Below are 27304 nucleotides of genomic sequence, written 5' to 3' on the forward strand. Positions count from 1 at the left end.
GCTTCACTGCCTCAATGTTGTTCGGTCACTCAACAAACATTTAGAGACTGCCTGTCATTCTATTCTCGTCCTGTGGCTCAGAAGGGGTTTCCAGAAACAAGTTCAGAAAGCTCTGCTCGTGCGGTCGGTTGTTGCTAATAAGTCAAAGCCTCGTTAGCTAGGCTCGTGCCCACGGCCCACAGTGTAGGTTTTTGCGCACGTGTGGTGCATGCACAGCCTGTCGAGGCCTCAAGAAATGTTGCGGTGAACGAGTTTTGCCTTTTCGACTCGATGCTTTGGGGAGGCCAAGGTCATGTGAAATATTAGCTTAAGTAAAGCACCAATTAAGTAGGTGTGTTTGGTGTGGGGCATGTTTCAGCCTGATAATTGTTCTTGATCATATGCAGATGTGGGTCAGATTCCCAGAGATGCCCAACCCCGATGCCAAGAACCTCAGGAAGACCTCCCAGAGGCTTAAAGAGACAGCACAGCCTTTCAGGTACAACTGGATGCTCGACACAGGGACTGAGATAAAGGGAAAAAATAAGGGGTCCTGTAGGAGGGTGGAGATGAGAGGTGGGAGATGGACTTTCCATGTCCACCCTCAGTCCTTTAAGGAGCCTCTGCTGTGTTAGGCACTGCTCTGGACACCAATTCTGCTGATGTTTATGCAAGGCTTCTCCATGACTCCCAGTCGCTGTCTTTCTCTCTGCTGCAGACTCGTTTATGCTGCACCAGATCCCTAGGACTACACACCACGCTGACTCTCAACTGGCTTCGTTAGAATCCCCAACCAAGGGTCCTGCTCTGTCTATTTCCAGGCTGATAAACTCTTCCAGCTTCTAGATCTGCCTCCTCATTATGTTAATCATGTCTGTTTCCTCTGATGGGAATGCAAGGTGTATACTATTGGCCCTGCACAGATGGGCCACCAGGGCCAGGAGGCTGGATGCTTGAAGTGAAATAGCCAGGGCTTGAGCATCATCAAATTTAAACTAGTGCTCTTTCCACAGCAGCCGGGGACACTGGGGACTGAGCACAGTTCTCAGAGACTCAGGAATGAAAAGAGGCAGATGCAAGGAGGGTAAGATGGCCAGGTGCAGAGATGCACTTTGTAGCTTCAGTCCACACAAACTACTCCATCACAAACCCACCTTCCATGGTTCAGCTGTCCAGCCAGACCTCGTGTCCAGCTGGAACAGGATTATTTTTTTTAGGCAAAGGTAAGTTTGTGTGTTTAAGTTTCCCAGTGATCCTGGCACCTGGTCGAGACAGCTCTGAGCTCTCCCACAGCCCCTATGTTAGGGGGACCACTAAGGGACAAGCCACTTCGTCGGGGTTCCAGGGAGTATTCCACGTTCTGTGGTCCCTGGACCAGCAGCATCGACGTCATCTGGGAGCTGGTCAGACATGCAGCATCTCGGGCCTCAGCCCAGAACAGCTGAATCAGACTCTGCATTTTTTTTTTTAAAGATTTTATTTTTTTCCTTTTTCTCCCCAAAGCCCCCCGGTACATAGTTGTATATTCTTCATTGTGGGTCCTTCTAGGTGTGGCATGTGGGACGCTGCCCCAGCGTGGCTTGATGAGCAGTGCCATGTCCGCGCCCAGGATTCGAACCAACGAAACACCGGGCCTCCTGCAACGGAGCGCGCGAACTCAACCACTCGGCCACGGGGCCAGTCCCCAGACTCTGCATTTTTACAAGATCTGCAGGCGCTCCGTGTGCACCGCAAAGTTTGAGAGGCTCTGCTGGGTGTGAGTGGAGAACTGCTTTCGACTGTGGCTGCCCCCTTGCTGACGGTTGGGGCTCCAAGGCCAACAAGGACAAGCCCTCAGGGACTCGTGACTTGTATCACTTTATTTTCTTTTTCACCCTTGTTGAAATCTGTAATTGTCCTGTTTTATTTATTTACTTGTTTATTGTCTGTCTCTAAAAGGTAAATTTTACATAGAGAAAAAAAAGATAGTGTCTTTTTCAGTGCTGACTCCCAGTGCCCTTGCCCAGAACCCCGCACAAGGCAGGTGTACAAAAAATATTAGTTGGTTGGCTCGTTGGTTGGATGACTGACTGAATGAACGAATGAATGATTATGGAGAGAGAGCAATAAGGAAGGAAAGAAGGAGGTGGATTGGCTGACGGGTTGGCCGTTGTCTTCTTGAGTTCCCTAAAGGCAGTCTTGTCAGCCTCACTCGCCTGTGAACTAATTGTCACTTTTCATCACCAAGCTGCCATTGGTAGAGATGTGTGACGTTCACAGATTGGCTGTAAGGGATGTAGACTTGTCAGTAGGATCACCTAGAACCGTGCTTGTCACATTTATTTCACCAGGGAAACTCTTTTGTAAATGAAATCTGATGCAGAAACCTAACTTAGATGACGTATGTTACTGGAGTTCATTGCCCTGGGGTTCCAGATCAGGGGACACTCTGGGATGCCCAGCCCAGGGTCCCCCACCCCGTGCCCTGCCTGAGGGCAGGGTCTTCCTCCCGGGCTACTCTAGGGGCTGGCTGGGCACCCCCTCACCTCCATCCTTCTTTAAAAGGCACCCAAAGCGATGGGGCTCCAAGGTTGGCAGAGTGATGCTAAAGTTAATCCCGCTCCGCAGACAGGGCACAGAACAGTGGGGGCAGCAGCTGGGTCCTCCCTGGAGCCTGCAACCTTCCCTCACCCACACAGAGTGAGCTTTTTATCCTGCTTAACAGGTAACGGCAGAAGGGTCCCTAGGACAGCTGTGTGTCTGGGGGACCAGCGCCTGACCCCAAGGGACCCCTCCTGCCGCCGCTGCCTCCTTGTTGCCCCTGAAGGACTGCTCAGGGAAAGACCATGGTCACCCAGGCCTTCCTACCCAATTTTGCAGATGAGAAAACTGAGCCAGAGAAGGGCAGTGACCTGCCTTTTGTCCCCAGTGGCCGAGCCGGGATGAGAACTGCCGTCGTCTGGGAGAGGCCCGGCTCGTCCTCTACCCCCGCAGGCTGGCCCTGTCTTTTGGTAAAAGAGCAATGCGAAGCATTACTGAGTGCTATAGACTGAAAGTTCGCATCCCCTAAAATTCATATGTTGGAACCTAATCCCCACTGTGACGGTATCTGGAGCTGGGGCCTTTGGGAGGTGACTAGGTCATGAGGGTGGGGCCCCCATGAATGGGATTAGTGCCCTTATGAAAGAGGCCCCAGAGAGTGACCTTGCCCCATCCACCATACGAGGACATAGGAGATGACCGTCTATGAAGTAGGAAGCAGGTGCCCATCAGACCCCAATCTGACAGTGTCTTGGCCCCCTTGATCTTGGACTTCCCCGCCTCCAGAACTATGAGAAATAACTGTTTGTTCTTTTGAGCTGCCTGGTCCGTGGTAGTTTTGTTGTAACAGCCCCAACGGACTGAGATCGCGAGCCACAGGGGCGTGGTTTGCTTTTCAGTGTCGTCAAGCGTTCATTCCCCGGTGTGAAATTCAGACAAATCTTCCTGTGATACTTGGTGGCTGGGCCATTTCCTCACGTGTGGGACTGCGTCAGTCAAAACGCAGAGGCAGAGAGCATTAGTTCTCAAATCATTTGTTTATCCTGTATTACTTTTTCAGGTAGGACTTTGGTTTAGAGCTGCGGAATCAAAATTGTTGTGACTTTTACTTGATACACAGAACAGATAACATGATTTGCTTTTGCAGTAAGGAGCTGTTCTGCAGCCCTCTTCCCACTCGCCATTACTTATTGAACACCTGTGTTCCCACCTGACCGCAAGCTCTGAGATGACACGTTGGCTGCTGTCGCTGGCATCCCAGGTGCTCGATAAATGTTGATTAAATGACTGAATACACAAATCTGCAAGTCAGCGGAACTGGTCTGGAGTTTCTTGGTTATTTATTACCTTTTAATCGAATGCTCCAATTACCTCCCAGAGATGCCTTGATGTGGAGACTGGCCATCTTTTCTGTTTCATTTTGTTGGATTTAAAATTTGCTTTGGGAAGACCTTGCAGCAGAAAGTGGAAGAATATGTTGAGACAGCTGATCAGCTGCCCCGTGGGTCCCAGTGGAGAGTGGAGCCGTGTGGAGGCCGTGGCTGTGCGGCGCCACTGGGCTGCCGTCTACAGCTTTGCCTTCCCAAGCTCTGGAATCGCCTGGTGGACAAGAAATCACTTTCTGGAAATCTGGTGTTGTTTTCACATTACTCGTTTGCAAGGCGTTTAAAGCTATTTCTAACACCCACCCCCCCAAGCCCCTTGCCTTTCCCAGGAATTGATTAGACTGGCCTTCTGGGTATGCAAGGGTCCTTGGGGACCCAGCTCAGAGATTCCTGCTGGGCTAAAGTAATATCAGCAGTCTGTGCGTGTGAAATCAGGCAGGGGTGGGAGAAATGAATGGAAAAACAAAAGCAAGCATGTGTGTCTCTCTTTCCTGCACGCTGTCTAGGTAGACGTAAATTTACTACATGTGAATTAAGCCCTGGGCTTAAGCTCCACTTTATTTAGATCACAGCTCTGCCACAGAGAAAACAGGTGCTGGAAAATGTGTTTGGGGCTTGGAATTGAAAGGTGCAGAGAGGAAGCGGGCAGTCTGATTTCACCAGTACACGAAAGTAGCATTTGCAATCAGTGAGGGCTTCCTGTTTGCATCGGGATCATCCAAACTCAAAAGGAGAAAAGAAAAAGTGGCTCGGCCAGGACAATGGGGCTTCAAAGCCGAGCCACCTCCCCCTGCCAGCTCTCACCCAAGAGGGAAAGATGGAGATGTTTCCCTGTTTCCACGACTTTGTGCCTCCAGCCTTTCGTCTCCCTTGCCAGTTCAGTGTCTATCCAGGACAGCAGTGTGACTGATCCTTCTGCCCAGGCTGTTGTGCGTCCTCAGCCCACAAACTGGTGTCTTTAGCACCATAACAATGTGGCCAAAGTGGAGTGTCATTCTCCATCCCCTGACAGTGGCCACTTGGGGCAGATTAAAGACGGTTGCAAATCCTTTGCCATCCTCCTATCAAGGGGTGAAGTCTCTGTCCACTCCTCTTGAATTTGGGCTGGCCTAACTTGCTTTGATGGATAGGATGTGACAGACGTGATGCTGTGTAACCTTCAAGGCTGGGCCTTAACAGATCTGTAGCCTCTGCTTTCACTTACTTGGCATGCTCCTGCTTGAAACCCAGTCCTATGCTGTGAGAAGCTGTGTGGAGTGGCCGCACAGAGGGAAAGTGAGGCGCTTCTGTTGACAGCCCACCTGAGCTCCCAGGCTGACAGCCAGGACAAATTGCTGGCCACGTGAGTGAATGAGAGAGCGGTCATCCCAGCCCAGTTAAGCTTCCAGATGAGTGCAGCCCCTGGTGACACCACCATGGAGCAGAAGAACCCCCCAGCTGAGCCCAGGCAACCCACACAACGGTGAGCATAACCACTGGCTGTTGTTTTAAGGTGCTAAATTTTGGGATGGTTTGTTATACAACAAAGGGTAACTGAGAAACCCAAAGTGGGCTTGCTAGCAAGATTGCTGGAGGCTGGGAATGGATTGTCCCCATTTCTTGTGAAGCACAGTGTTTGGCCAGGATATAAATTTCCGCTGAAAACTGGACCTGGTTGGTGAATTCTTCAATGTTAGAGCCAAAGGGGCCCTCGTAGACCTTGCCACCCACCTTTCATTTCACAGGCAGCGACCTTCCTGGTCCCAGCGTCACCTGGTAATCCCTGTCTTCACTTTGGCCTCAGGAAGCCCTTCCTTCTCTTGGCGATCTTTTCAGGCCGTTTTTGTGATAAGAATTGCACGATATCTACGTATTTTCCCCATCTCTCCCTCCGACCAGCCAGCAACATCTGGATGCTTTTCTTTTTTTTTTTTTTTAATAATTTATTTCTCTTTGAAGTATTTTTTTTAAAGATTTTATTCTATTTTTTGTTTCCTTTTTCTCCCCAAAGCCCCCCAGTACATAGTTGTATATTCTCCTTTGTGGATCCTTCTAGTTGTGGCATGTGGGATGCTGCCTCAGCGTGGTTTGATGAGCAGTGCCATGTCCACGCCCAGGATTCAAACGAAGGAAACACTGGGCCGCCTGCAGTGGAGCACGCGAACCCAACCACTCAGCCACGGGGCCAGCCCCTGGATGCTTTTCTAAGGCGAAACTTGGTGCCTGTGGCCATGAAATACCAGGTATTGGGAAGGGAAGGCAGACCAGGATCTCGCTCTCCTTCTCACCCCCGGAGCGAGCCTCCTGTGATGCCTGTATACGACCTGACAGCCCTATGCTGCCAAACCAAAACTCGGCTTTTACTGTTGCCTTAGGTTGAGTTCCCGGGGAAGCAGACTCGGAGGTACACAGGAAGCTTACTTCGTGGGTGTCCTCAGGGACCACATCCATGGAGGTGTGAAGGAAGTCGGACACCGCAAAATCGAACTGTGATGCGGTCACAGCAAAAGCCTCAGCCAACCCTCAGGCGCCTCTGGAGCGAGGTTGGCCCTTCAGAATTATCTCTCATTGAGTGAGGGGCTGGGCCTTTCTGGGATCCCACCACCAACAACTAGGGCGACCAACCATCTCGGCACTGACGGGGCTCCTGTCACGTGGGCCTTTCTGTTGCAGACGAGTTGGTCACCCTACCGATGACCACCCATTAGACGTGGTCTGCCCTGGGAGGTGGCATGACCTTGGGAAGAGGAGGTGTTTCTCTCTTCAGCAGAGGGCCATTCACCATGAGGGGCCCGGCTGAGAGTCATGGTTGCCAACTCTCACAGTGGCTGAGGAAGCAAGGTCCCCGGTCTCGAGGAAAGACCTGGGCGCCCTGGCAGCGCCCACCACCTCACGGTGGTCCTGGCAGTGTAGGAGGAGTCTGGGTAAGTTAAATGAAGAGCTATAGCATGCCCAGACATCTTCCTGGGACTTGGGGGCCTGATGGCCCCTTCCATCTGGGTGTGGATGGAGGGGTGGGGGTTAGGGTCTAGGTTAGCGCTGAAGGCAAAAAGCTCTTTTAGTCAAGATTACCCTTGGAAATCCCTGGAGAAGGGTTCCTCAGTCAGTCCTCCACCACTGGCTTTTCCTCTGGGGCTGGAGCTGATCCCTAGTTCTTTGGGCACCAGAGGCAGTGGTCAGTTTGCATTTTGGGGTGATATTGTCAAAAAAATCCCTGAGACTCACCTCAGGGCCGTGAGGAGCCGACACTATGACAGACCCTCAGGAGCCTGACGGAGGGAACAGTGTTTCTCGTTTCCCACCTCAGGCCCATTGCCTAGAATGGGGGGGAACAGGGCCTGCGCCGTTTAAGCTATCTCCCCCTCCTATTGTTCCTCCCATCTCTTCCCATCTCCTCTCTTCTTTTTTTCTCTCTTCTTTCTTCTCTCCCCTCCCCTTTCCTCACACAAACCCGTGATCTCTAAGTTAATGGGTACATGGGCTGCAACTGCACTGCATGGTAGGAAGACCTCCAACCAGGAATCAGACCCCGGCTCTGAGGCTCTTTCTGCCCCCCTCCAAGACTTCTCTGGGTTTCTGTTTTCTAAACCTGGCTTCCGTGTCCCCTGGACTGTAAGCCCCTTGGAAGCAGCCACTGTCTTGCTCACCATTGTGTGATGGGCACCAAGAGAAGAGCCAGGTCCCGAGGGTGTCCTCAAGAACCTGATGCACCAATGAATGAATGAATGAATGAATGAATGAGTGGCCACCTTATAGTGCTCCCAGGGGCCTGCTGTGGGAATGTGCTTTGTGAACTGGCACCGGCAGGAATAAATGCATGGTCTTCGTGATGGCTCAGATCAAGGGAGGGGGTACCTTCTTCTGGCCCGAGATTGAGAAGGGGTGAAGCCCAGAACCAAATCTTCTCCCTTCCCCTCCTCTTGTCTGCATGTCCCTGAGGGGACAGAGGCAGGGGCTGTAGGCAGATGCCTGTCTAAGGTGCCTCAGAGTTACAACAAAGAGGCGGACGCAGCTTAAAAATCTCGGGTCGCCTCTCGCCTGGTTTACTTGACCGCACCTGCTTTCGGCTGAGCTGAGGTCAGCCGCAGCGAATGCCTGTGGTCACCTGGATCATTTGAAGAGTCACCTGACTTGCGCGCGGGCCTGCCTGATGGAATTGGAAGATGTACTGGAAGGATCTGCCACTTGGCCTCTCCCTCCCCCACATTCTAACAGGGAGCATTTCCTCTGAGCGGAAGTTTTACACACAGGCCCCTAGAAGGGGCTCCATAAACTAGGTTTATTAACCAGCTGAAAGGCGAGCAGCTCGAGACTCGGGGCTTTGACGCTAGGAAGATTCAAACATCACCACATTTGTTTATTTTTTTTAAGTTTCTGAGTGAATGTATATTGCTGCATGTTTAGAGATTGGCAGCCCTGGAAAATGAAGTTTATTTATTCACCAGATACACATCATATAAACAGCTGCAGACAGCTCTCCCCACCCCATGGGGCCGTGGCTCTCAGCTCTGACCTGCGGGACTGCACCCTCTGAAGCTGAAAGGTGTTTGCATTTTCTTTCATGCCCTGCCCTTGGCCAGGCCTTGGGGTGCTGTCTGTAGGAGGTGGAGAGTCTGTATTCTGGGACCCAGGTGGGGCTGAGACCAGGTCTCGACTGCAAGGAGGGTGGCTTCCAGAATCTTCTCTGGTGGCCTCGAATCACTTCTAGGTCTTCATTTATTTGTTCATTCAACAAACCAATATTGATCTTTCCCAGGCTGTGTGCTAGACCCTGGCGATGCAAAGATGATCAGCCCAGCCCCTGGGAGACCCTCGCCCCGAAGGTGAGAGTCTCAAGGGGCAGTGTCTTGAGGGGGAATAGTGACTTCCCTCTGGGGCATCTTTCAACCCCAAATGAGCCTGCCTGTCTCTTCCATTCCCCCAGCAGCGACAGCTGTCCCTCGTCCTCCCAGCTCTATTCCCATCCGTGCTGGGGGAAGTGAGCTTAAGGACGTTTCCGGAAATGAGGAGAGGTCAGGATGCTAAAGTGTTGGAAGTCATCCTAGAGAATGGCTGCTGAGGCCTTCACTCCCCACCAGACTCTGCCTGTGGCTAGGGACTGCTCTGGATTTGCACGTGTTCTAATTTATTAAATGTGGAGGTACTAAAAAAATGGAGTGAGATTCCTGGACTGCCGATGAAATCTATCAAGCCTTTCCTCCTTTGCATTTTAAGGCAGGCCAGCATAACAATAATAAATGTGCAAGGGGGGTAATCAGCCAATACCCAGAGTCTTGTGTGTAATGCAGACCCCAAAAGAATTATGGCCCCTGGAAGGCTAACTTGGCAAGAAGGTTTGGATGTTATTGTTTTTCTTTCTAGGAAGAGCAGTTCACATTTACAAGATGGATTATTATCAGACCAGGATGGACAGAGGGTGCAATTTCTTGCCTGATAATTACTCTTCTTCTGAACCTTTCAGCCACTGAGTCAGCATTGCTTTATCTTCCTTTCTCCCTGGCAGGGCTGAATTTTCTACCTGCGTTTCCTAATAGGAACTCCTTTTCCCGCCAGCTGAGCGGCAGGATTTCCAGGGTGGCACAGCCTCTCCATTCTCCATCGTTAATCGGCCCAATCTGCCAATGGGGGCAGCACCTGAGAGGCGGCCTTCCAGAACAGGTGGGGCTTGAAGGGTGGCCAAGATGTGGATTTGGACAGCCCAGAAGAAGGGAGAGGGAGTCATGGGCAAGGGGGCAGCCTGAGGAAAGGGCTGGAAGTGATGCTGAGCACGAGATGGGAGCGGGACAGTCAGAAGGCAGGATGAAGGAGGTATGACTTCTTGAACTCTCACCACACGTGCACCAGCCAGCCCTGTCCGTGCCCATGCTGACCCTGAGCATACAAGGCAAGACTTGCACAATGCCAACTGCGGCTGTTGGTTAAGCACCAGCCAGAGGTCAGGCCGTGCTAAGGGTTTTTCCAGCGTAACTTTGTGTTTTGGGTTGAATTGTGTCCCCTTGAAAATATGTTGAGGTCCTAACCCTTGTTATCTATGAGAGTGACCTTATTTGGTTTTTTTTTTTTTTTTTGAGGAAGATTAGCCCTCAGCTAACTACTGCCAGTCCTCCTCTTTTTGCTGAGGAAGCCAGGCTCTGAGCTAACATGCGTGCCCATCTTCCTCTAGTTTATACGTGGGATGCCTACCACAGCATGGCTGCCAAGCAGTGCCATGTCTGCACCCGGGATCCGAACCAGCGAACCCCGGGCTGCCGAGAAGCGGAACGTGCGAACTTAACCGCTGCGCCACGGGGCCGGCCCCAAGAGAGAGTGACCTTATTTGGAAATGGGATCATTGCAGATGGAATCAAGTTAAGATGAGGTCGTTAGGGTAGAGCCTCATGCAATGTGACTCATGTCCTTATAAGAAGAGGGAAACTTGGACATAGACACACAGAGAGATGGCCGTGTGATGACAGAGGCAGAGACTGGAGGGATGCAGCTGCAAGCCAAGGAATGCTGGGGATGGCCAGCTACCACTAGAAGCTAGGAGAAAAGAGACAGGATTCTCCTCTAAGGTTTCAGAGGGAGCACGGTCCTGCTGACACATTGATTTGGGACTTCTAGACAACAGAACTGTGCGACAAGAAATTCCAATAAATAGCCATGTAGTTTGTGGCACATTTTTACAGCAGCTCTAGGATACTCATACACCTTGTTTACCCTACAGCATCATTACCCCATCTGTGGTAGGCAGACTAATGCCACCCTCCAAGACATCCATCCTCTAACGCCCAGAATCTGGTAAAGGACTTTGCAGATGGAACTAAAATTATGGACATTAAAATAGAGAGATTACCTGAGTGGACCCAAGCTAATCCAATAAGCCCTTAAAAGCAAAGAACTTTCTCTGGCTGGAGCAGAAGAGATGCAGCAGGGGGAGAAGTCAGAGAGATTGAGAGGGGCAGAGGGGCTTGATGTGTTGTTGTTGGCTTTGAAATGGAGGAAGGGGGTTGAGAGAGGCTCTTGGCTGAGGGCCAGGCAGGCAACAGGACCTGAGCTCTGGAGCCACAAGGAACCGAATTCTGCCAACAACCTGCGTGAGCCTGGAAGCAGATTCTTCCCGCGGAGTCTCCAGGAAGGAACGCAGCTCTGCCAAAACCTTGGTTTCAACTGTGCCCATGCAGACTTCTGAACGACAGAACTCTGACGTAATACATTTGTGTCATTTCAAGACATTAAGCTTGTGGTGATTTGTTACAGCAGCCATAAGAAACCAATATACCACAAGACAATGTAGCAACAGAAGCACAGAGAGGTTGGGTAAACTTGCCCGAGTTCAGAGAGCTGCTCGCTCAGTGGAGAAGCTGGCGGGGGAATCCAGGTTTAACTGAAAATAATGTTCATAAATTACCTGCCAGCTGAGGGAGTCTGTGACAAAGGGGTGCAATAGGTAAAGTGACCCAGATATAGAGAATGTCACTTAACGTGATGTGACATGGGCTGGCAGAGGGGACAGGAAGGGTAGGCAGTGGGATCTGTGATCTTGCAGGCTGTTATAGGGGTGGGACTGACAGCAGGTGGCTGACACTGGTGGGGTCATGAGAAATGGCTGGGAACCCAGCAGGCTCGAGCAGAAAGCCAGCTCTGAGAACCGGAGCCAGGTAAAGTAGCAGGGGCTGGCACTGGAAAGCAGCCAGAAAAATAGGCCACGTGTGTGAGGGCACATTTATAGCAGGAGGTTTGTCTGCCTCCATCTTGGGCCAAAGTTCTGTTCTGCCCATCAACTGACTCCCCATAGGATGGCAGACATTGTGTGAGGAACCACAATGGCTGAGAGGGCCATTGTCACAGACTTTGTGGCCAATTCCTCCCAGATCCATGCTAACCCTGGGCAGGAAGACAGGACCCAGGAAGGCCAGTGAGAGACCATTCCTTGGTGACAGGGTCATTGGACTCTGAGGAATGGATGGCAGCCAGGATTCCTTTGGAGGACAGGCACCAGAGGGCAGCTGCCAAGGACCTACTTGTAATGACCGCTCTGTCTGGCACGTGTTGAAGCTGTCTGATGCCTTACATGGTTGGGGTCTCATGGAGATTGTCTACTGTGGCAAGATTCTGCCCAGGGAACTGACCGCAGCCGCACACATTTCATACACACACTTGTTGACCAAACATCATATCATCCCCAGCAGCGTAGAGTCAACACTGTGGTTACTACTTCCTCATGGCTTTATAGTAGATTATTATCATTATCACCAAATCTTCAAATAGTCTGTAGACACATAAATTAATCACTTCAAAACAGCCCCAAGCCTGCCATACAGTGGCACTGGAAACCAAGCCCAGGAAAAGCATTACAGAACTTGTGGTCAGGCCCGCCCCCCTCACATTTAATGGGAGCTTTCCCGGTGTAGGTCCAGGATGGAAGGAGAAGGCAGTTAGTTCCCAGAGATCTGTGGGAAGACTGTCCACCTCGCTTGGACTTACCCAACCAGTCAACGTGCAGGAGTGTTCACCAGTGTAGATTTACCATATAAAATGTAGGACAATCAGTTCAATCTGAATTTCAGATAAATAAGGAATAATTTTTTAATATAAACATGTCTCATGCAATATTTGTTCTCCAATATGGGGAATACTTATAATAAAAAAAATTATTTGTTGGGGCCGGCCCCGTGGCTGAGTGATTAAGTTCGTGTGCTCCATTTCGGCGGTCCAGGGTTTCACTGTTTCGGATCCTGGGTGCGGATGTGGCACTGCTCATCAGGCCATGCTGAGGCAGCGTCCCACATGCCACAACTAGAAGGACCCACAACTAAAATATATATACAACTCTGTACTGGGGGGCTTTGGGAAGAAAAAGGAAAAATAAAAAAATCTTAAAAAAAATTATTTGTTGTTTATCTGACATCCTCATTTAACTGGGTGTCCTGTATTTTTATTAGTTACATTTGGTGACCCTAACGCAGTGGTGTTTTGAAGTGGTGTCTTGTCTTATTTGGAGGAGACTAGACTAACAAATATCTTGATTCCTGTTTTGAAGCACACAGAGGATTTTTACAAAGAAAATGAATGGGTCCTTTTCTTGTGCCCAGAGGATGGGACAAAATGATGTCTCAGTTGGATAAAATGAAGACTCTGCTGATTGGCAAGATGAACCAACACTGGAATGAATTTCTATGTGATATTGAGAGGACCTTTAGGAGAAAGTGAGAAAATACTCTGCCCGAGACAGCTAAAGCTTCTACTGGAATCAACACTATCGGACATGAACCTTGAACATTATTAGATCCACTATTCACAGCCTGTAAATAAGGACATAGAGGCTCAGAAAGGTCAAGTAACTTGCCCACAGCCACAGAGCAAATAGAAGTAGGAGGAAAATAAGGCCAGGGTTAGGATAGGGCTACAAACAGAAGGCTTGAATGTCTCTAGTCTGGAAACGATAATACTGGTTAACATGTATCGATCATTTGCAATGAACCAAGCACTTACCTGATGCCTCTCATTCAATCTGCTCAAAAACTTTGAGCAGCTATTAGTATTACTCCTTTTAACAGATGAGGATATGGTAAGAAAGGGAAGGTGTGAGGCCCATTGCAGGCAGAGCTGGACTCCAGCTCCTGCGTTCTTAGCCACTACAGGACACACAGGATGCAATCTGCAGACCCACATGCCAACTAAAAAGCAGCCAGTGTCTAAAACTTGAGACAATTGTCACGATCTGGATGGGACGGCCAGCTTCTCTGGAAGGATCAGAAGAGCAGGCTCCATGGGCCTACATTTCTATGAATCAACTAAAGCTTCTGCCCCACCCTGGACCTTACCCTGCCCCTCACCTGCTCAGGGAACACCGACAGCAAGGGAAAAGCCCAGGCTCCAAATTTAGGCTCCCTCCCTCATGACCTATGACCTTGAGCAAGCTCTCAATGTTTCCTCTGCTGGATTTGCAGAATGGGGGTCATACTGGTACCTACCTCAGAGGGTCCGGATAATCGATATGTGATAATCTACTAGAGACCACGATCACAGTTGCTTAGAACATGGCAAACACCTAATAAACGTCAGCCACCAAGCACCCACTCTGTGCTGAGAGCAGTTGCCATGGTTCCCGCAAAGGGGGAGAAATCAGGGCTCTGAGTGACCTGATGAAAGAGCAGGGTAGCAGTCCCCTCTCTGGCCAGGGGCCCTGGCAGAGAAGAGAGACTAGAGGCAGAAGCTGCCCCAGAATCCTAAAGTTCCCTAGCAGTCCTGGGCAGCTGCAGACATCTACTAGGAAAAAACAAACCAAAAAGAAAGCATGTGCACATCTTTCAAGAGACTACTGGACGTGGACTGGCCTTGGTGAGAGGGGCGCAGGAATCTTCCAGCCTGGAGGCAGTCGGCTCAGGTGGACACTGGGGCCAGAAGCCCCAGGAGGCGGCCGGAAGTGGAAGCTGGTGTCAGGGTGAGGCTGCAGCGTGGTTCCCAGGCCTATTCTTAATCTAGGTGGAGAGAGGCCGCCACAAGCTGGAAATGTGGGGCCGCAATCCCAGGGCAGGCCACGGTGCGGACAGAGAGGAAGGCTGAGGTAGCTGCTGCCACGCCAAGGCCCTGCAGTATCCCGAGCCCCAGCCGTCGGAGCAAGACATTCCGTCCCAGTCGCCCTTCAGCAAGCACCGGGGGTCCTGCTGCGGACACGCCTAGATATTGATCACTCATCACCTGCACAGCCCGAAGGGCTTTGGCGGCCTGAGGCTGGATGCAGGCGGGATCTCCTCTCCTCCAGGCCCGGCCGCCCCCTCATTCACCCGGCAGGCCACCAGGCGCCCTGAACGCCGCCCGCCCTGTGCGCGCCTGGGACGCCCGAGGCCACACGAGGGCGCTGGCGCCCGCCGCGCGCCTCCCTGCGCAGAGCCCGGGGAACAAAGGGAGCCCAGGGGACCCGGCCCCTCACCTGGAGCCACCTGCTCCCCGTGCGGCGGGCCCGAGCGCCACGCCGGCATCCGGCCCCCGCGAAGGAGTTAATTTTTGCTCAGCGCTGCTCTTAGAAATCTGTTAAAGAAATCGCTTCCCCCTTGATGGCCTTTCTCTCCAGCCTGGGGACAAAATACAAGAGCTCTGGGACTCTAAAAGGGTTACTGGGTTTGTGGTTTTACGATGCGTCCTGCTCTGTATTCTCCGTCTCCTTCCCCAAGTTTACCAGGATCCTGGCAGCATCATTTTTCTCCCCCTTGGTTTATTAAAGTGAACTTCTTTTCACGTTGGTCCAAGTAACCACACACCCTCGGGAATAGCGTAACAAACCAAATACAGAAATCAAGAGAAAAGGGAGGCATGCACCGTGGAAATCGGGTCATTGCAAAAGAAAAAAAACGTAATTCTCACTGCACTGCTAGGTCCACTTTGCCCTAAAATGGCTTTTACTGCCTAATATTAAATATACTTCATCATTAGGTGCAAAACCCTATGTAAATGTACCCAGGCGCCTTAATTAGGAAACCCCCAAAGAGGCTAGGTTCCAATCACCATCCATCAACAAGTATCTATTGAGGGCCAGTTAGGCACAGAGGCTACTCAGTAAACTGCCCACGGCTAGCCAGGCAGAGTGCCAGGCCCTGGAGTCCAGAGATGGGAGACACAGGCCACGCTTTTCTGGGTGTTATAATTTAGTGGTTCCCAATCAACCCCTCTCTCTCAAACTTGATGTCCGAGGTCAATTTCCACTGGGCTTTCTGCAAGGGCATTGCCATCTTGGTTCAGCCCTCTGGGTTCAGGGCTCTTAGCACACAGCTGTGAATTCTTGAGGATTGGAGGGAGCTACAATCCTTGCACAGAGGAACTCAGGGCCTACAGAAACTCCCGCTGAGACCAGGGGCTGCTTCAAGCAGGCCCCAGAATCTGGAGTTGATGCTGCAGGCACAAACTCACTTTCATTCAGTCAACGGTAATGTTACATTTGTCCAACAAAGACCTATCCTGGGTTTCTCTGGCACTCTTCTCATTCCGAGGAGTACGGTGGGGCCAGTCCCGAAACCCTGCTGGTAGCACAAGACACATGAGAGTGTGTGGGAGCTGGGGGACAGGGCCAGGAACAGTTCCTAGGGACTCCCCTGGCTAAGGAGATCTTCTTGCAGGAGGAACCGGAACGCAGGGGACACACTCCAGTGAAGTCCGACACCATGTTCTGCCAAGGCGACAATTTCCTATAATAGCTGTGCTGTCCAATTTGGTGGCCCTGGCCACATGTGGCTACTGAGCCACTTGAAGAGTGGTTGGTGTACTGAAGAGCTGAACTTTAAGTTTTACTTAATTTTAATTAATTTAACTTGGAATAATCATATTGGCTGTCCTATTGGACAGCTCAGCTCTAGGTGGCAATGGGGGGAATGGGTGTGGAGGGAGCAGAAGTGGCAACAGGACATCATGGTTAGTCTCTTCCTGATTTGCCCCACGTCAGCTAAAACCACCTGCGTGTTTTTTCTCCACTAGGCTAGGAGGCGTTGTGGTGGTGGAAGCGGTGGTTGAGTGGAGGGTGGGGATGGAGGGAGGGCGCGGAGTCTTGCAGCCAAGCAATGACACGCCATAAATTGCCCTTAAGCAGCACTGGGCCAGGGATTAGAGGACTTTTCTGGCGGGTACCGTTACCAGTAGACAGGGGTCAACGGCGGTGTTCCTTGACTGTGGTTTCAAAATACTTTAAAGTGGCCGTTGACTTGCCGTAAACTGGTCCCTCTTCGGTGATGGGTAAATGACAACTTCTCAGTTTCTCTGGAGGCAGGGAATGTTCAGAGATGGGAGGGGCTGGAGATCATAGACAAATCTACCTTTTAATCTAAAAGGGGGAGGCCTCACTTATGCAAAAGAGGGTGAGGCCAGGGGAGGGACGTGTTCAATGACTGTCCCAGAATCACATCGTTCTTGACAAGGTTGGGATGAAACCCAGGCCTTGGGCCCCCTGGCCTGGTGCTGTTTCCACTGCAAAACGTTGCTTGTCAAACACCTTGCGACTCTGGGCATTGTAGACATTACACCTGGCTGATTTCGCCAACCAGTAATTGACCAGTTTTCCTTCACATGTTCAGACTGCCAGATGCCAGGTAGGAACTTGCAGCCTGGGTGTGGGGATGGCACTAGGGGACAGTGTTGGGGCCAGAGTAAAACTTCCCCAATTATTCCCCTCCCACTATCTTTTATAGCAATTTTTGCTTTTCTTGAACCAGCATGCAGTCAAAGTTCCCAAACTGCCCTTCCATTGCGTTTTCAGTAACAGACCCGATTGCCCAGTTGTAAATAGCAAATGTGTGGCAGATTTTTAAGCCTTAATTTATCAAATGCAAGCCTTAACAATTACTCAAAATCTTCCATTTCCATTTGTTTTTATAATGTCACTGATAAGAATCATTTTATGAACCACAAATGTCGACCCTTAATTATTCTGTTTTGAATATGCAAATTCAGCTGATGAAACTGTAGGTGTGCAAAAGAGATGTCTAACCATCTCATGCACCTGAACTTCAAGGTTCTTTGAAACATTAAGAGCAACAATAACCCAAACACAAATTCTTCTTGGAGCTACTTGAAGAAACAGAAGTGGGCTGACCCCATGGTGAGTGGGTAATTGTTCTCTGGAAATACTAACATTTTGGGAGGCAATGAATCTACTCAAAATATCTCAGTTCTGTACTGAGCTGAATCACCCAGAAAGAGCCGAATCACCTGGCACGGACAGTGAAAGTGGTTCACTTGCTCTGGTGGCCACTGGAATGAACTCCAGCCTGACTAGGAGACCATTTGGGTGGCCTTGAGCCCATCACTTGCCCTCTCTGCATCTCTGCTTTCCTCTCCCGTAAAATGCGGGGTCAACATGATGGTTTAACATACACTTCCTCACCTTTGGGCCCAGTCCCCTTAGTAAGAGCCACCTTTGTCACTCAAGCCCCTTGGAAATCCAATAAACTGTTAGAGCAGGGCTAGTGGCAATTTTTTTCCAGATGCCCCTCATGATTTTAAAGAAGGTCTTTGGGGCTCAGTTGTTCACCAGTGTTAAAAATGTCTTCTACCTGGCACTACCCGCAGGGACTGCTTCTGGGGAGCAGTGGGTACCAACGAGCATTGCAACGCCTTCCATGCGGATGCCATTTGCGTGACTCAGGCTGCCTTCTCCCGCCTCCTTCCATCTCAGAAAGGTCTCAGGTAGGCACGGCCAGGCCTTTCAGCTGGCGCAGAGGCAGGATGGGGAATGCAGCAGTGACGGCTCCAGACTGTTCAAACCAGGTCCATAATAATATCCAGGTGGTGCCAGTGGGTTCTAGGCTCTTCTCTGAATCACTTTAATCCTTTCAATAGTCCCAGGAGGTGGGAATAATAACAAAGGCTAATAATAATCACAGGAAATCATTGCATTTCCCACGAGTCCAAAGACTTTCTCTAGAACCATGGGGAGCATCTGAATAAGAAGGTCTAAATGCTTGTCACATGTTAACTCACTTAATCCTCTTAGTGACCCTATTAAATAGCTACAAGATAGGTACCATTATTATCCTCCTTTTACACCTGAGAAAGACTTAGAGAACTTCGGTAGCTTGCCCAAGGTCACATAGCCACCCAGTGAAGAGAGCCGCACCTTGCCTTTTGGAACCAAAGCCGCTTTGCCTCAAAGTGAGGCAGGACTTCTAGAAGGACTTTGTCTCCAGGGAAGTCTGCTTTGAGATTCAGGCCCAGTTCTAAGTTTAGAATCATTGATGATGTTCCATGTGGGCATCCGTGATTTTGCTTGAGTGAAATGCCATGAACTCCCTGAGGATGGATTCAGCTGCGGGGCTCAGGCCCCTCCCCTCATCCCAGGAGTGACTGCTCTCACCACAGTCCTTGGAGTCGTCTGTATTTCTCCCTTGGGATGATTCTTTTATGCCACAGACATTATTGAGATGCAGCTTAAAGGATGAGATTCATAGTTTTGCAGGGGGTTCAGAACCACATTAGGAGGGCTCCTTAGCACTTATATGTCAGTAGCCTTTACTCGTCTAACTTTTCTGTAGGCTGAAGGAACAGCCACCCATTAAAAAACAAATTATTAAAAGAGAAACTCCAAATTTTTAAAGGAGAGAGGCCCGTGGCAGCGAGGGTTCCCATTTCTCTTCCCGGAACCATGGGGCCAGCAGCTCCATTTGTTTCTTGAAACTTGCAGGGCATCAGAGTTCTGGTGTCCTCATTTTTCTTCCTTCCATTGATGTATCATTACCAGTGCCAAAAAAAAGGAGGGCGTCTCGAGGGCTTTTGGAAAAAAAAAAAAAGGGTGACTACTCAAGACATTTTGTAAAGGGGGGAAAATTGTGAAGAAAAGGGACCCCAGTAGGGGGTGGAGGGGTTGTGAATGTGGCCTTGTCTGGCCGTTCTTTCAGCTGAAACCTGGTGCTGGCGCTCGTCGTTCAGTTCAAACTGTCACCTTTAGTTCTTGCTGGCTTTTCTGCCCTCGGCCCTGAACCTCAACAGATTGGGGCTTATTTACCTATTCACACTCGGCCGTGGAAGCTCATTAATAGGCTTATTAGCAACACCATTCACAGGAGGCCATTGACAAAAGGGGTTCCAGCCACTTGAAGAGGGAAGAGAAAAAAACTGCAAAGAGATTATTTTCCCATTCAGAAGGCTCGCTGGTGTGAAAGCTTCCCTAGACTCTCTGAGGTCACTTGAAGCCTAAATATGATGACAGAATTGGTTTAAAAAAAAAATTCCAAACATGCTTTTGCTTCACTCAAAACTGAAGAGTTTGCTGTTGTGGGCTTCGCTCACTTAAAAATGAACACTCTTCAGGGAATAAGGGGCTTTTGATGGATTGGTGTCTTTTCATCCCTATGAGGAATAAATTCTGCAAACTGCATCTGGACATTAAAGTAGGTGTTCTTATTTGTCATTTTCAGTGGAAGGCGTCCTTTTTATTCAGCGTCCATAAAGCTATTGATGAATGGGGATGGGGACGACGGCTTCCTCGGCAGTAATTTATGTGAGAATGTGTTAAAGCGTTTTCAATGGCTGATGGATACACTGCAGGATGGGAAAGAAATCTGTCCTGAGACGAAGTTCCCATTGGTGGGGAATATAAAGATGTAAGTGCCAGCCTCCCAGCAGGCAGACATCCAGACACATCTTTCTGTGACCCCAGGTCTGAGAACTTGAAAAGGTACTGCTGTGTCCAGATCAACCCAGGTGGGAGTGAGTGGCTGAGGTCACTGGCTGGTGTCAGTTACTTTAAAGGTTCTGGGACTGATCCAGGTAAGACTTGACCAAGAACATACGCCTGCCCCCAGCACATGGACTGATAATTTGGCTTGAGAATCAGACTGTTACTTTTACTGTCTGATTTCCAAAATATAATTTCATAGCTATTGGCCTGAAGCATGCCAATGGATTTGTTACTCCTGGCTTTTAAGTAATTTACATAGAAGTTTTCTATGATGTATTGTGAAGAAAAATGATTTTCTAAGGATGTGGCACCTTGCAAAAATATTTTCGTAAATGTTATGAAGTGTGCGATGTCAGTGACCCATGAGCAACTGCATTTCTAAATGCAGGAAAAGTCGATTTTCCAGGTCAGTTTTGTCCTCACTGCTCCATCTATCTTCAGGCTTCTAAAGCATTCTAAAGCACTTCTGAGTTTACTGACCTTTTCCAAGGAAAAATAATTAAGGTTTTTATCTATATTGTCTTGGACTTCAACATAACTGCTTAGGAGCTGGATGAGTGAGGAGCGCGAGAGAGTATTATCAAAAAATAAACTATCCCGGAGACACAGCCTAGTGAAACAGGTAAATGGAAAACATGAACTTTAACTAGTTACAGCTTGGCATTCGGGTGAATCTGATTTTGCAGTCCAAGAATCTAAGACTCAGAGAGAGGAATTGATTTGCTCAAGGTCATACAGCTATTTATAGCTGAGCTGAGTCTTCCAGAATCTTCCGAATTTCTTTTTAAGAGCCCAAATATATATTACCAAACCACACACTTTTTTGTTGCAGTTTTTGATGTTTTCTAAGAGAGACAGACTCAAAGTCAGCCATTGCCAGTAACCAGCTGTGTGGCCCTGGACAAATTACTTAACCTTTCTCATCCTCATTTTCCTTATCAGAAACTGGGCATAGGACTCTGCAGGGTGGTTGTGCCGATTAAAAAGAATAACCTAGTCAGTGTGCCCTACCCGTAGTAGGGCCGCCATAAATGCTCGTCTCTTCTCTCATTGCTATTGTCTTGAAAGACAGAAAAGCGCCAAGTCCTGCAAACATTTCCAAGTTGCCGCCTCTCCTCCAGAAGTTTCGGTTGCGTTACAGTCCTCCCCAATCGCATGCAGACGCATCTGAAAGTCTTTGAGGGGCAGGGCAGGCATTCTGTCATTTGTTTTCTGACTTGAAATAAAACAACGTAACGCAATCACCCGCCGAACCGGCGGTCTAACTCCCAGGGGCGGGCAGGGGGAGGGGGCGCGGGACCACGCCTCATTCACAGAGGATGTGTGCATCCCTGCATCCCGAGGGTGGCCGGGCCCCTCGCCTGCCCGGCCGGTGTCTCGGGGCCGCTCGCAGGCGTCGGGAGCCGCGCGGGGCGCGGGCCGGCCCGGGCGCGCGGCGCTGATTGGCAGAGCGGGCGCCGCCGTCCAGGAAACGGCTCGGGTTTCAGCGGGGGCGTGACCCGCCGGGAGGGGGCGGCGGCGGCGGCGGCTGCGAGCGCCGCGGAGAGCCGAGCGGGCGGGCGGCGGGTGCGGAGCGGGCAGCGCGGCCGCCACAAAGCTCGGGCGCCGCGGGGTCTGCGCGCGGCGTAGCTGGCCCGGCGCGGCGACTGCTTTCCAGGCTGGCGGGGCCGGGCCGCGAGCCCCGCGCGCCCCGAGGCCGCCGCTTTCCTGCGCTTTCTGAGCCTTCGCAAGTTGCGAGCAAAGTTTGGTGGAGGAAACGCCAAGCCTGAGTCTTTTCTTCCTCTCGCTCCCCAAATCCGAGGGCAGCCCGCGGGCGTCATGCCCGCGCTCTTCCGCAGCCTGGGGTGCGCGTGAAGCCTCGGAGCCTCCGCGCCGGCGAGGACCCCGGGACCATTTTTTGTTGGTTTCCTGCGATCTCGTCGCTTGCTCCATCCCGACCCACGCCGGGCACGGGGACAGAACCGGTCGCCGAGGAGCGTTGCCATTCAAGGTAATCGTCGTGTCGGGCGCCTCGGGGAGCCTCGCCAGCCGGGAAAGTGGGCGCCGTGGGAGCCCTGGACGCCGGGTGCGCCGTCCCCAGAGAGGAGGGCTCGGGGCACTTGGCACTGTGGCGGCTGCTCCCTGTCCTCCCTCTTTGGCTGTGTAGGTGATGGGGGAGGTGGGTGCGAGCTGAAGGCTGGCGTTTGGGAAGTTCTGCTTCAGCCACCCCCATCCAGATGCTGACCTCTGCCTCTAGCGCTGACATTCCCCCTCCCTGTCAAACTCCGGTCGGCTCAGTCCCGCCGGCCAGGCGCGATCCTGCGACCCCAGAGCTGGCGGGCGAGCGGCGAGGCTGCCCCGCTGGTGGCACAGCCCTGCAGGTCCGGGGCTCGGAGGGGCATCTTTGGGGTGCCTCATTCCGGGGTTCAGGGAAGAGCCCGCCCTCACTCATCCAGGCCCTAGCGGGGGACCCTTCCGAGGAGGGAGCCGCTGAGGTGGGGCCGGCGACATCTCCGTAGGGTTGGCGATGCTCGGAGATGGCACCTGTGGGGAGGTGGCGGCTCAGGTGCCCCGGTTTCAGTGCTGGGCACCCCTCGACCGCAGCCGCCGTCGGCGCTGGAGGGAGCGCAGCGCGCCTGGGGCTAGGGGGCGGACTGGACCGACTTTTCCTAGTTCGCCGCCTGCTCTGCCGGCAGCAGCTCCGAGATGTCGAAAGCGCAGGCGAGTTCTAACTTGCGCGCTCATTCCTTCAGCGACGGGACCGCGCCGGGGAATCTGCCGAGGCCCCCGCGAGGCGCTGGCTCCGACTCTCGCGGCCGGAGAGCCAGGCACAGGGTCCGGCCCGGGGCGCTGAGCCTCCGCCGCTCCCCTTGCAACCCGCTCCTTTGCACACTCTTCTCCCGGCCTGCCTTCCTCTCCCCCAGTTCAATAAAACCCACCCTTAAAGGCAAACCTGCTTTCACACTCGGGGCACCCATTATGTGTTTGGTGTGAAACGCTATCAACATTTAAAACCCCATTGTCCCCCTGGTCCCAAATCCCTCTAAATCTTCCACGGGCCTCGACTTATTTTCATCTGAAAAGCCTGTTTAGCTTGAATAGAAAAGCAATCAGCCGCCCCTCTCCCACTCCCTGGAATGTCAATTAAAATGCAGATTTCTCTGAGCTCTTTAGCGCCCCGAGAAGGGGAGAAAAACAGGATATTCCTGGCAAACCAATGTTAGAAATGCTACAGTGAACCGGGGTTGGTGGTGGTGAGGAGCTCCCCTCAAGCTACAGCAAGTTCTCTTTGGCTTGGAAGCGTTAGCCGGAGGGGGATTGTGGTCCTGGGTCAGCCTGTGTTTTGTGTTTTTTGAGGTTTCAGTCTGTTGAGGAATTCTCTGCCTAGGTTTGACCCTTTGATAGCTCCCTCCTCTGCTCAGCTCTGCGGAGAAGGAAAGGAAGTAGGGAGGCTGTGAATGGGGAGATAGGTGTGCCCCTTGGGGGTACCTGGGCATCCCCGACCTTGCCTGGCGCTGTTGACTTTCCTGATGTGAAATCTACCCAGGAACAAAGCTGGAAGCGCTCAGCATGGTGAGCCAACAGAGGACAGATAACCTCTTAGAGGTGGAAGCCCATTAAGGCTGGCGCTGATGGGCTTGCCTTCCTCCAGCGTGGGGGTTTGGGAATGTTCTGGTGAGTTGAGGAGCCCAGGTTGGCCTGGCCTGGGGACCACTCCCCAGCCAGGCTCTTTCCCTCATCACTTTGGCTATCTTTGGGGGCAGGCCAGTGCCGAGGTGAAAATGGACCAGAGGAGCGGGTGGCCATGAAGAGCCATCCATCATAGGGAGGGTGACGACTCCTCCCGCGCCCAGGCTGAGAAGAGAGTTCCCTTTCAAGGGGAAAAATAAACACGCTGGGGCTTTCACTGAGGCTCAGACTCCAGGAAGGATTATGGTATTGAAAGCAGGAAGCTGGGATTGTGGCCGCCAGCGGCATGCTGGGCCTGTGTTCCCAACACCGCGCCTCGGGGCCTAATTATCCTGCCTAGGAGGTCCCTTCATATTTTTGTCCACTCTGGTGAGGAGTCGTGCAGACCTGCCACCTTAGGCCTCCGCCTTCCAGAGATTTGGGGAGGGGACTGCCGTGGGCCCTGGACCTGGAGATGGTATAATTCAAGTTTCTGGCGCAAGCTGATGGGATCAATGAATGGCTTGAGATGGAGTAGAAGTCACTGTCCACCTTTCTCTGCCTGGAGCAAAGGAGGCTGCTAGGGACGCAGCCTGGGGAGAAATCTCCTGGTAGGACTTAAGATTGTTCCTGAAGTTGTGTTAGAGGCAGAAGGTTCCCATACATGCTGGAAGTGCTTAGTAAATCAAGGAGAGTGTATCCTTCCCTCCCATGCGCAGTAGAAATAGATACAGAATTATCTTTTGAGGCTATTAACTTTAAGAGGAAAGAAAAGTTGGGGAAAAAAATCCTTCATGCAGTCTGAAAACACAAGGTGCTGTGTGCAGACACACACACACTTTTGCTGTGAATCACACCCGTTCACCTGTGCTTTCTTTGAAGCAGAGATTTTCTTTATTCCTCCTGTAGAAATGGTGCACCTTCCCTCACCTATTTTAACCCTTAGTCAAGGCTAAAAGGAGCAGTTTTTCTGATGTGGTTTTGGGATGGCTTAGGCGGTGTTGAAATCCTGTGTCATAATTTGAAACAAGTAGCCTGCGAAAAGCACAGGGTTTAGAGATTTTTATATTAAAGGTCCCACTCTCACCCCCAATCTTATAAAACGTGATTCACTCATATAGTTCGTGGAATCTGTGATTGTTTTAATCAAATTCTCTGAAGCTTATGCATTTAGGCTCTACACTTTGAGGATACTGAACACGTTTAAAGTTATTTAAATATTTTAAGCTTGGAAAATTCTCTTTGCCTTTGGATCAAATGGGTGAACAGAATAGTAAGTTTGAGCGCCCCCTTGTAAAATTTCTACTCTGAAATTTTAGCCAATAAGTTAGCTTATTGAGAGTTGCTGGCCCAATCATGTACCAGGACGGTAATTTACATATCATCACCGTTAATAAACTCCCGCGTTACTCATCAGAGTTTGCATCTGCTCGGTTTCTTAACCCGCTCTGTATAGGTTGAAGATATTTAGTAGGCCGGCACTGCCATTTAGTCACAGTAGGAGGGAATTCAGGCTTCGGACTCTCTTTTTGGATCAGCTGTTTTGAATGGATCACACATCCGTGCGTTCTTCGTAAGTGGCTGATGGGTGAAAGACTGAAATTCGTTTCTGCACTAAAAGTGAATCTTGACAGGTGTAAATGGGTGGGGATTTTTGGTAGCCTTCCTGGGATTCTTTTTCTTTTGCTAGTCTCTTTTCTTCCTGAGAACTACAGTGAGGGTGGAGCCCAGCCACTCAGCTCCAGCCCCGCAGAAGTCAGTCTGTAAGCAGCCGGCTCCACCGTTCAGCTTTCTAAAGCCCGGTTGGCCTCACAGAAGTTAACGAGGCTGGTTATGCCAACCCGAACATTGTTAACTGGCTTTTGTAGTTGCCCTTGAAACTAAGGGCGTGTTGCTTCTGCCTTTTGAGGTGGTAGAGGTGACAGTGGATAGGAGAGTACACTTTGCCTTACTGAAGTGGCTGCGTGTGTCTGTGTCCTGTAGCTTCTCTTTTTATCTCTATTTTGTAAAAGTATGCTCTCTAAAAGATCAGCCTAACACGTTTTGTGGACCGGTCTGGTGGAAACACCTGGGACTCTGAGGCGCGGACGGAAAGCATTTGCAGATAATGAAAAAGAACTGCTTGCGTATATTTGAGAGGCTGAAAAGCTGTTCTTAGCCCACTTGGGTTTCAGTGAATTGACATTGGGGAAGATTTCACCGACTTGCCGAATCTCTTTCCTCCAGAGGCTGCAGCAGCAGCAGAAGCAGCAGCAGGACCAGCAGCGGCTGCCGCAGCACCTTGCGTCCTGAGCCCACCGCAGGCTTGAAGGCATTGCTGGCAGTCCATGCTCGTAGAGGAAGTGTGCAGATGGGAGTAACGTCCACATGGAGATATGGAAGAGGACGGGGCGTTGGCACCGTAACCATGGTCAGCTGGGGTCGCTTCATCTGCCTGGTTGTGGTCACCATGGCAACCTTGTCCCTGGCCCGGCCCTCCTTCAATTTAGTTGAGGATACCACATTAGAGCCGGAAGGTAAGTTATTCGTTCTCACTTTCAGGGTACCAAGTTTGTTTTGGGATTTGTCTGGGGAAGTGTCACTGAGGTCAAGGCCTGTTTTAGAATCAGCTGCCCTTGCTATCAGCATTGTAAATGAGTCTTCTAAGAGCAAGGGAGGGCGGTCTCTCTGCTCCCCCCAGGTCAGGGATCACGAGAGTGTCCGCTGTAACATGCAGGCAGAGTGGTATGTAGTGCTGTGGTTTCTTGGTGTGTGCGTTTCTCTGTGCTGGGTGAGGGTGGCGGCTGGCAGTTTGCCTCTATCCAGTGCCCAGGAGGGCTGGAGGTGCGTGCCACCTAGAGCTTCCCGAAGCAGTATTCTTACTGGAGGGAGAGTCTTGCTTACAACGCAAAGAATTGCTGTTTTCTGACAAAGGGAAATTGCCAACATCCGAAATGCTGACGTTTTATTTTCATTGTCTAAGGAGAAAAAGAAGCTTCTGAAGTTCAGCATGGAGATGCGTTGGCCATTGTAATTGATGATACTTAAGCAGTATGTCACCCAGCAGCAGATTCTATTTTAGGTAAATTTGAAAATGAACGTACCTGGGTGTCTCCCACATCTTTGAGAACTTCCAGATCTAACAGAGCATGCATCGGTGTTCAGCTTTGGAAATGTAATTTTCGAGACTTCAGGCCAGTTGTGAGCACTACACGGGGCTGAATTACTCAGCTGGGTAGATTTGGAACCTCCTTCCCAGGTCCTTCTGAGACCACGGTAGCCAAGCCACCAGTCGGTGCAGCACTGAAATCTGTCATCAGGAGGGAATATTGGTAGCTGAGTTATTTTTCGAGTGGTAATCCGAGAATAAAACGGCAGATCCCAGCACTCATCGCCACTTAATGAACCTGTTTGCTGAGAGCCCACCTGGTGCCTGCTTAGCTTTGGGGGCCTGCGTGGTCCTGAGTGGCCTGGGGTCAGCTCAGCTGTTCTGGAAAAGCATGCTGCACCCTGAGCTGGAGGAGGACAGAAGGCCCGTCCAGGACAAGATGGGATGGAGGACTGTGTTCCCGGCTGGGATGAGAATGCTGGGAGAGGGGCTCCCACGGAGACCCAGTGGAGGAGTCAGGAAGGCACAGGCCAGAGCTTTTTCTGGACAGTGGCAGTTATT

The 27304-nt window shown here is 51.0% G+C and overlaps 1 protein-coding gene across 35 annotated transcripts in view; it reads left to right on the forward strand.

Moving 5' to 3' along the window:
• Nucleotides 1-21501: 21501 nt before the first annotated feature.
• The window catches only part of FGFR2 (fibroblast growth factor receptor 2), a 103036-nt gene continuing 97233 nt past the window's right edge, over nucleotides 21502-27304 (forward strand). For 16 of the 35 annotated variants that reach the window (XM_008514128.2, XM_008514124.2, XM_070582604.1 and 13 more), the window contains exons 1-2: nucleotides 25083-25228; nucleotides 25882-26171. In XM_008514128.2, the coding sequence (XP_008512350.1) occupies nucleotides 25203-25228; nucleotides 25882-26171 (316 nt within the window). In that variant the 5' untranslated portion in view covers nucleotides 25083-25202. Of the gene's footprint in view, nucleotides 21998-25075; nucleotides 25229-25881; nucleotides 26172-27304 lie in introns of those variants that run through there. The other 19 variants (XM_008514131.2, XM_070582812.1, XM_070582880.1 and 16 more) reach the window with 7 other exon arrangements.

The sequence above is a fragment of the Equus przewalskii genome, chromosome 1 (assembly GCF_037783145.1).
Source record: "Equus przewalskii isolate Varuska chromosome 1, EquPr2, whole genome shotgun sequence".
In the NCBI taxonomy this organism is placed as follows: Eukaryota; Metazoa; Chordata; class Mammalia; order Perissodactyla; family Equidae; genus Equus; species Equus przewalskii.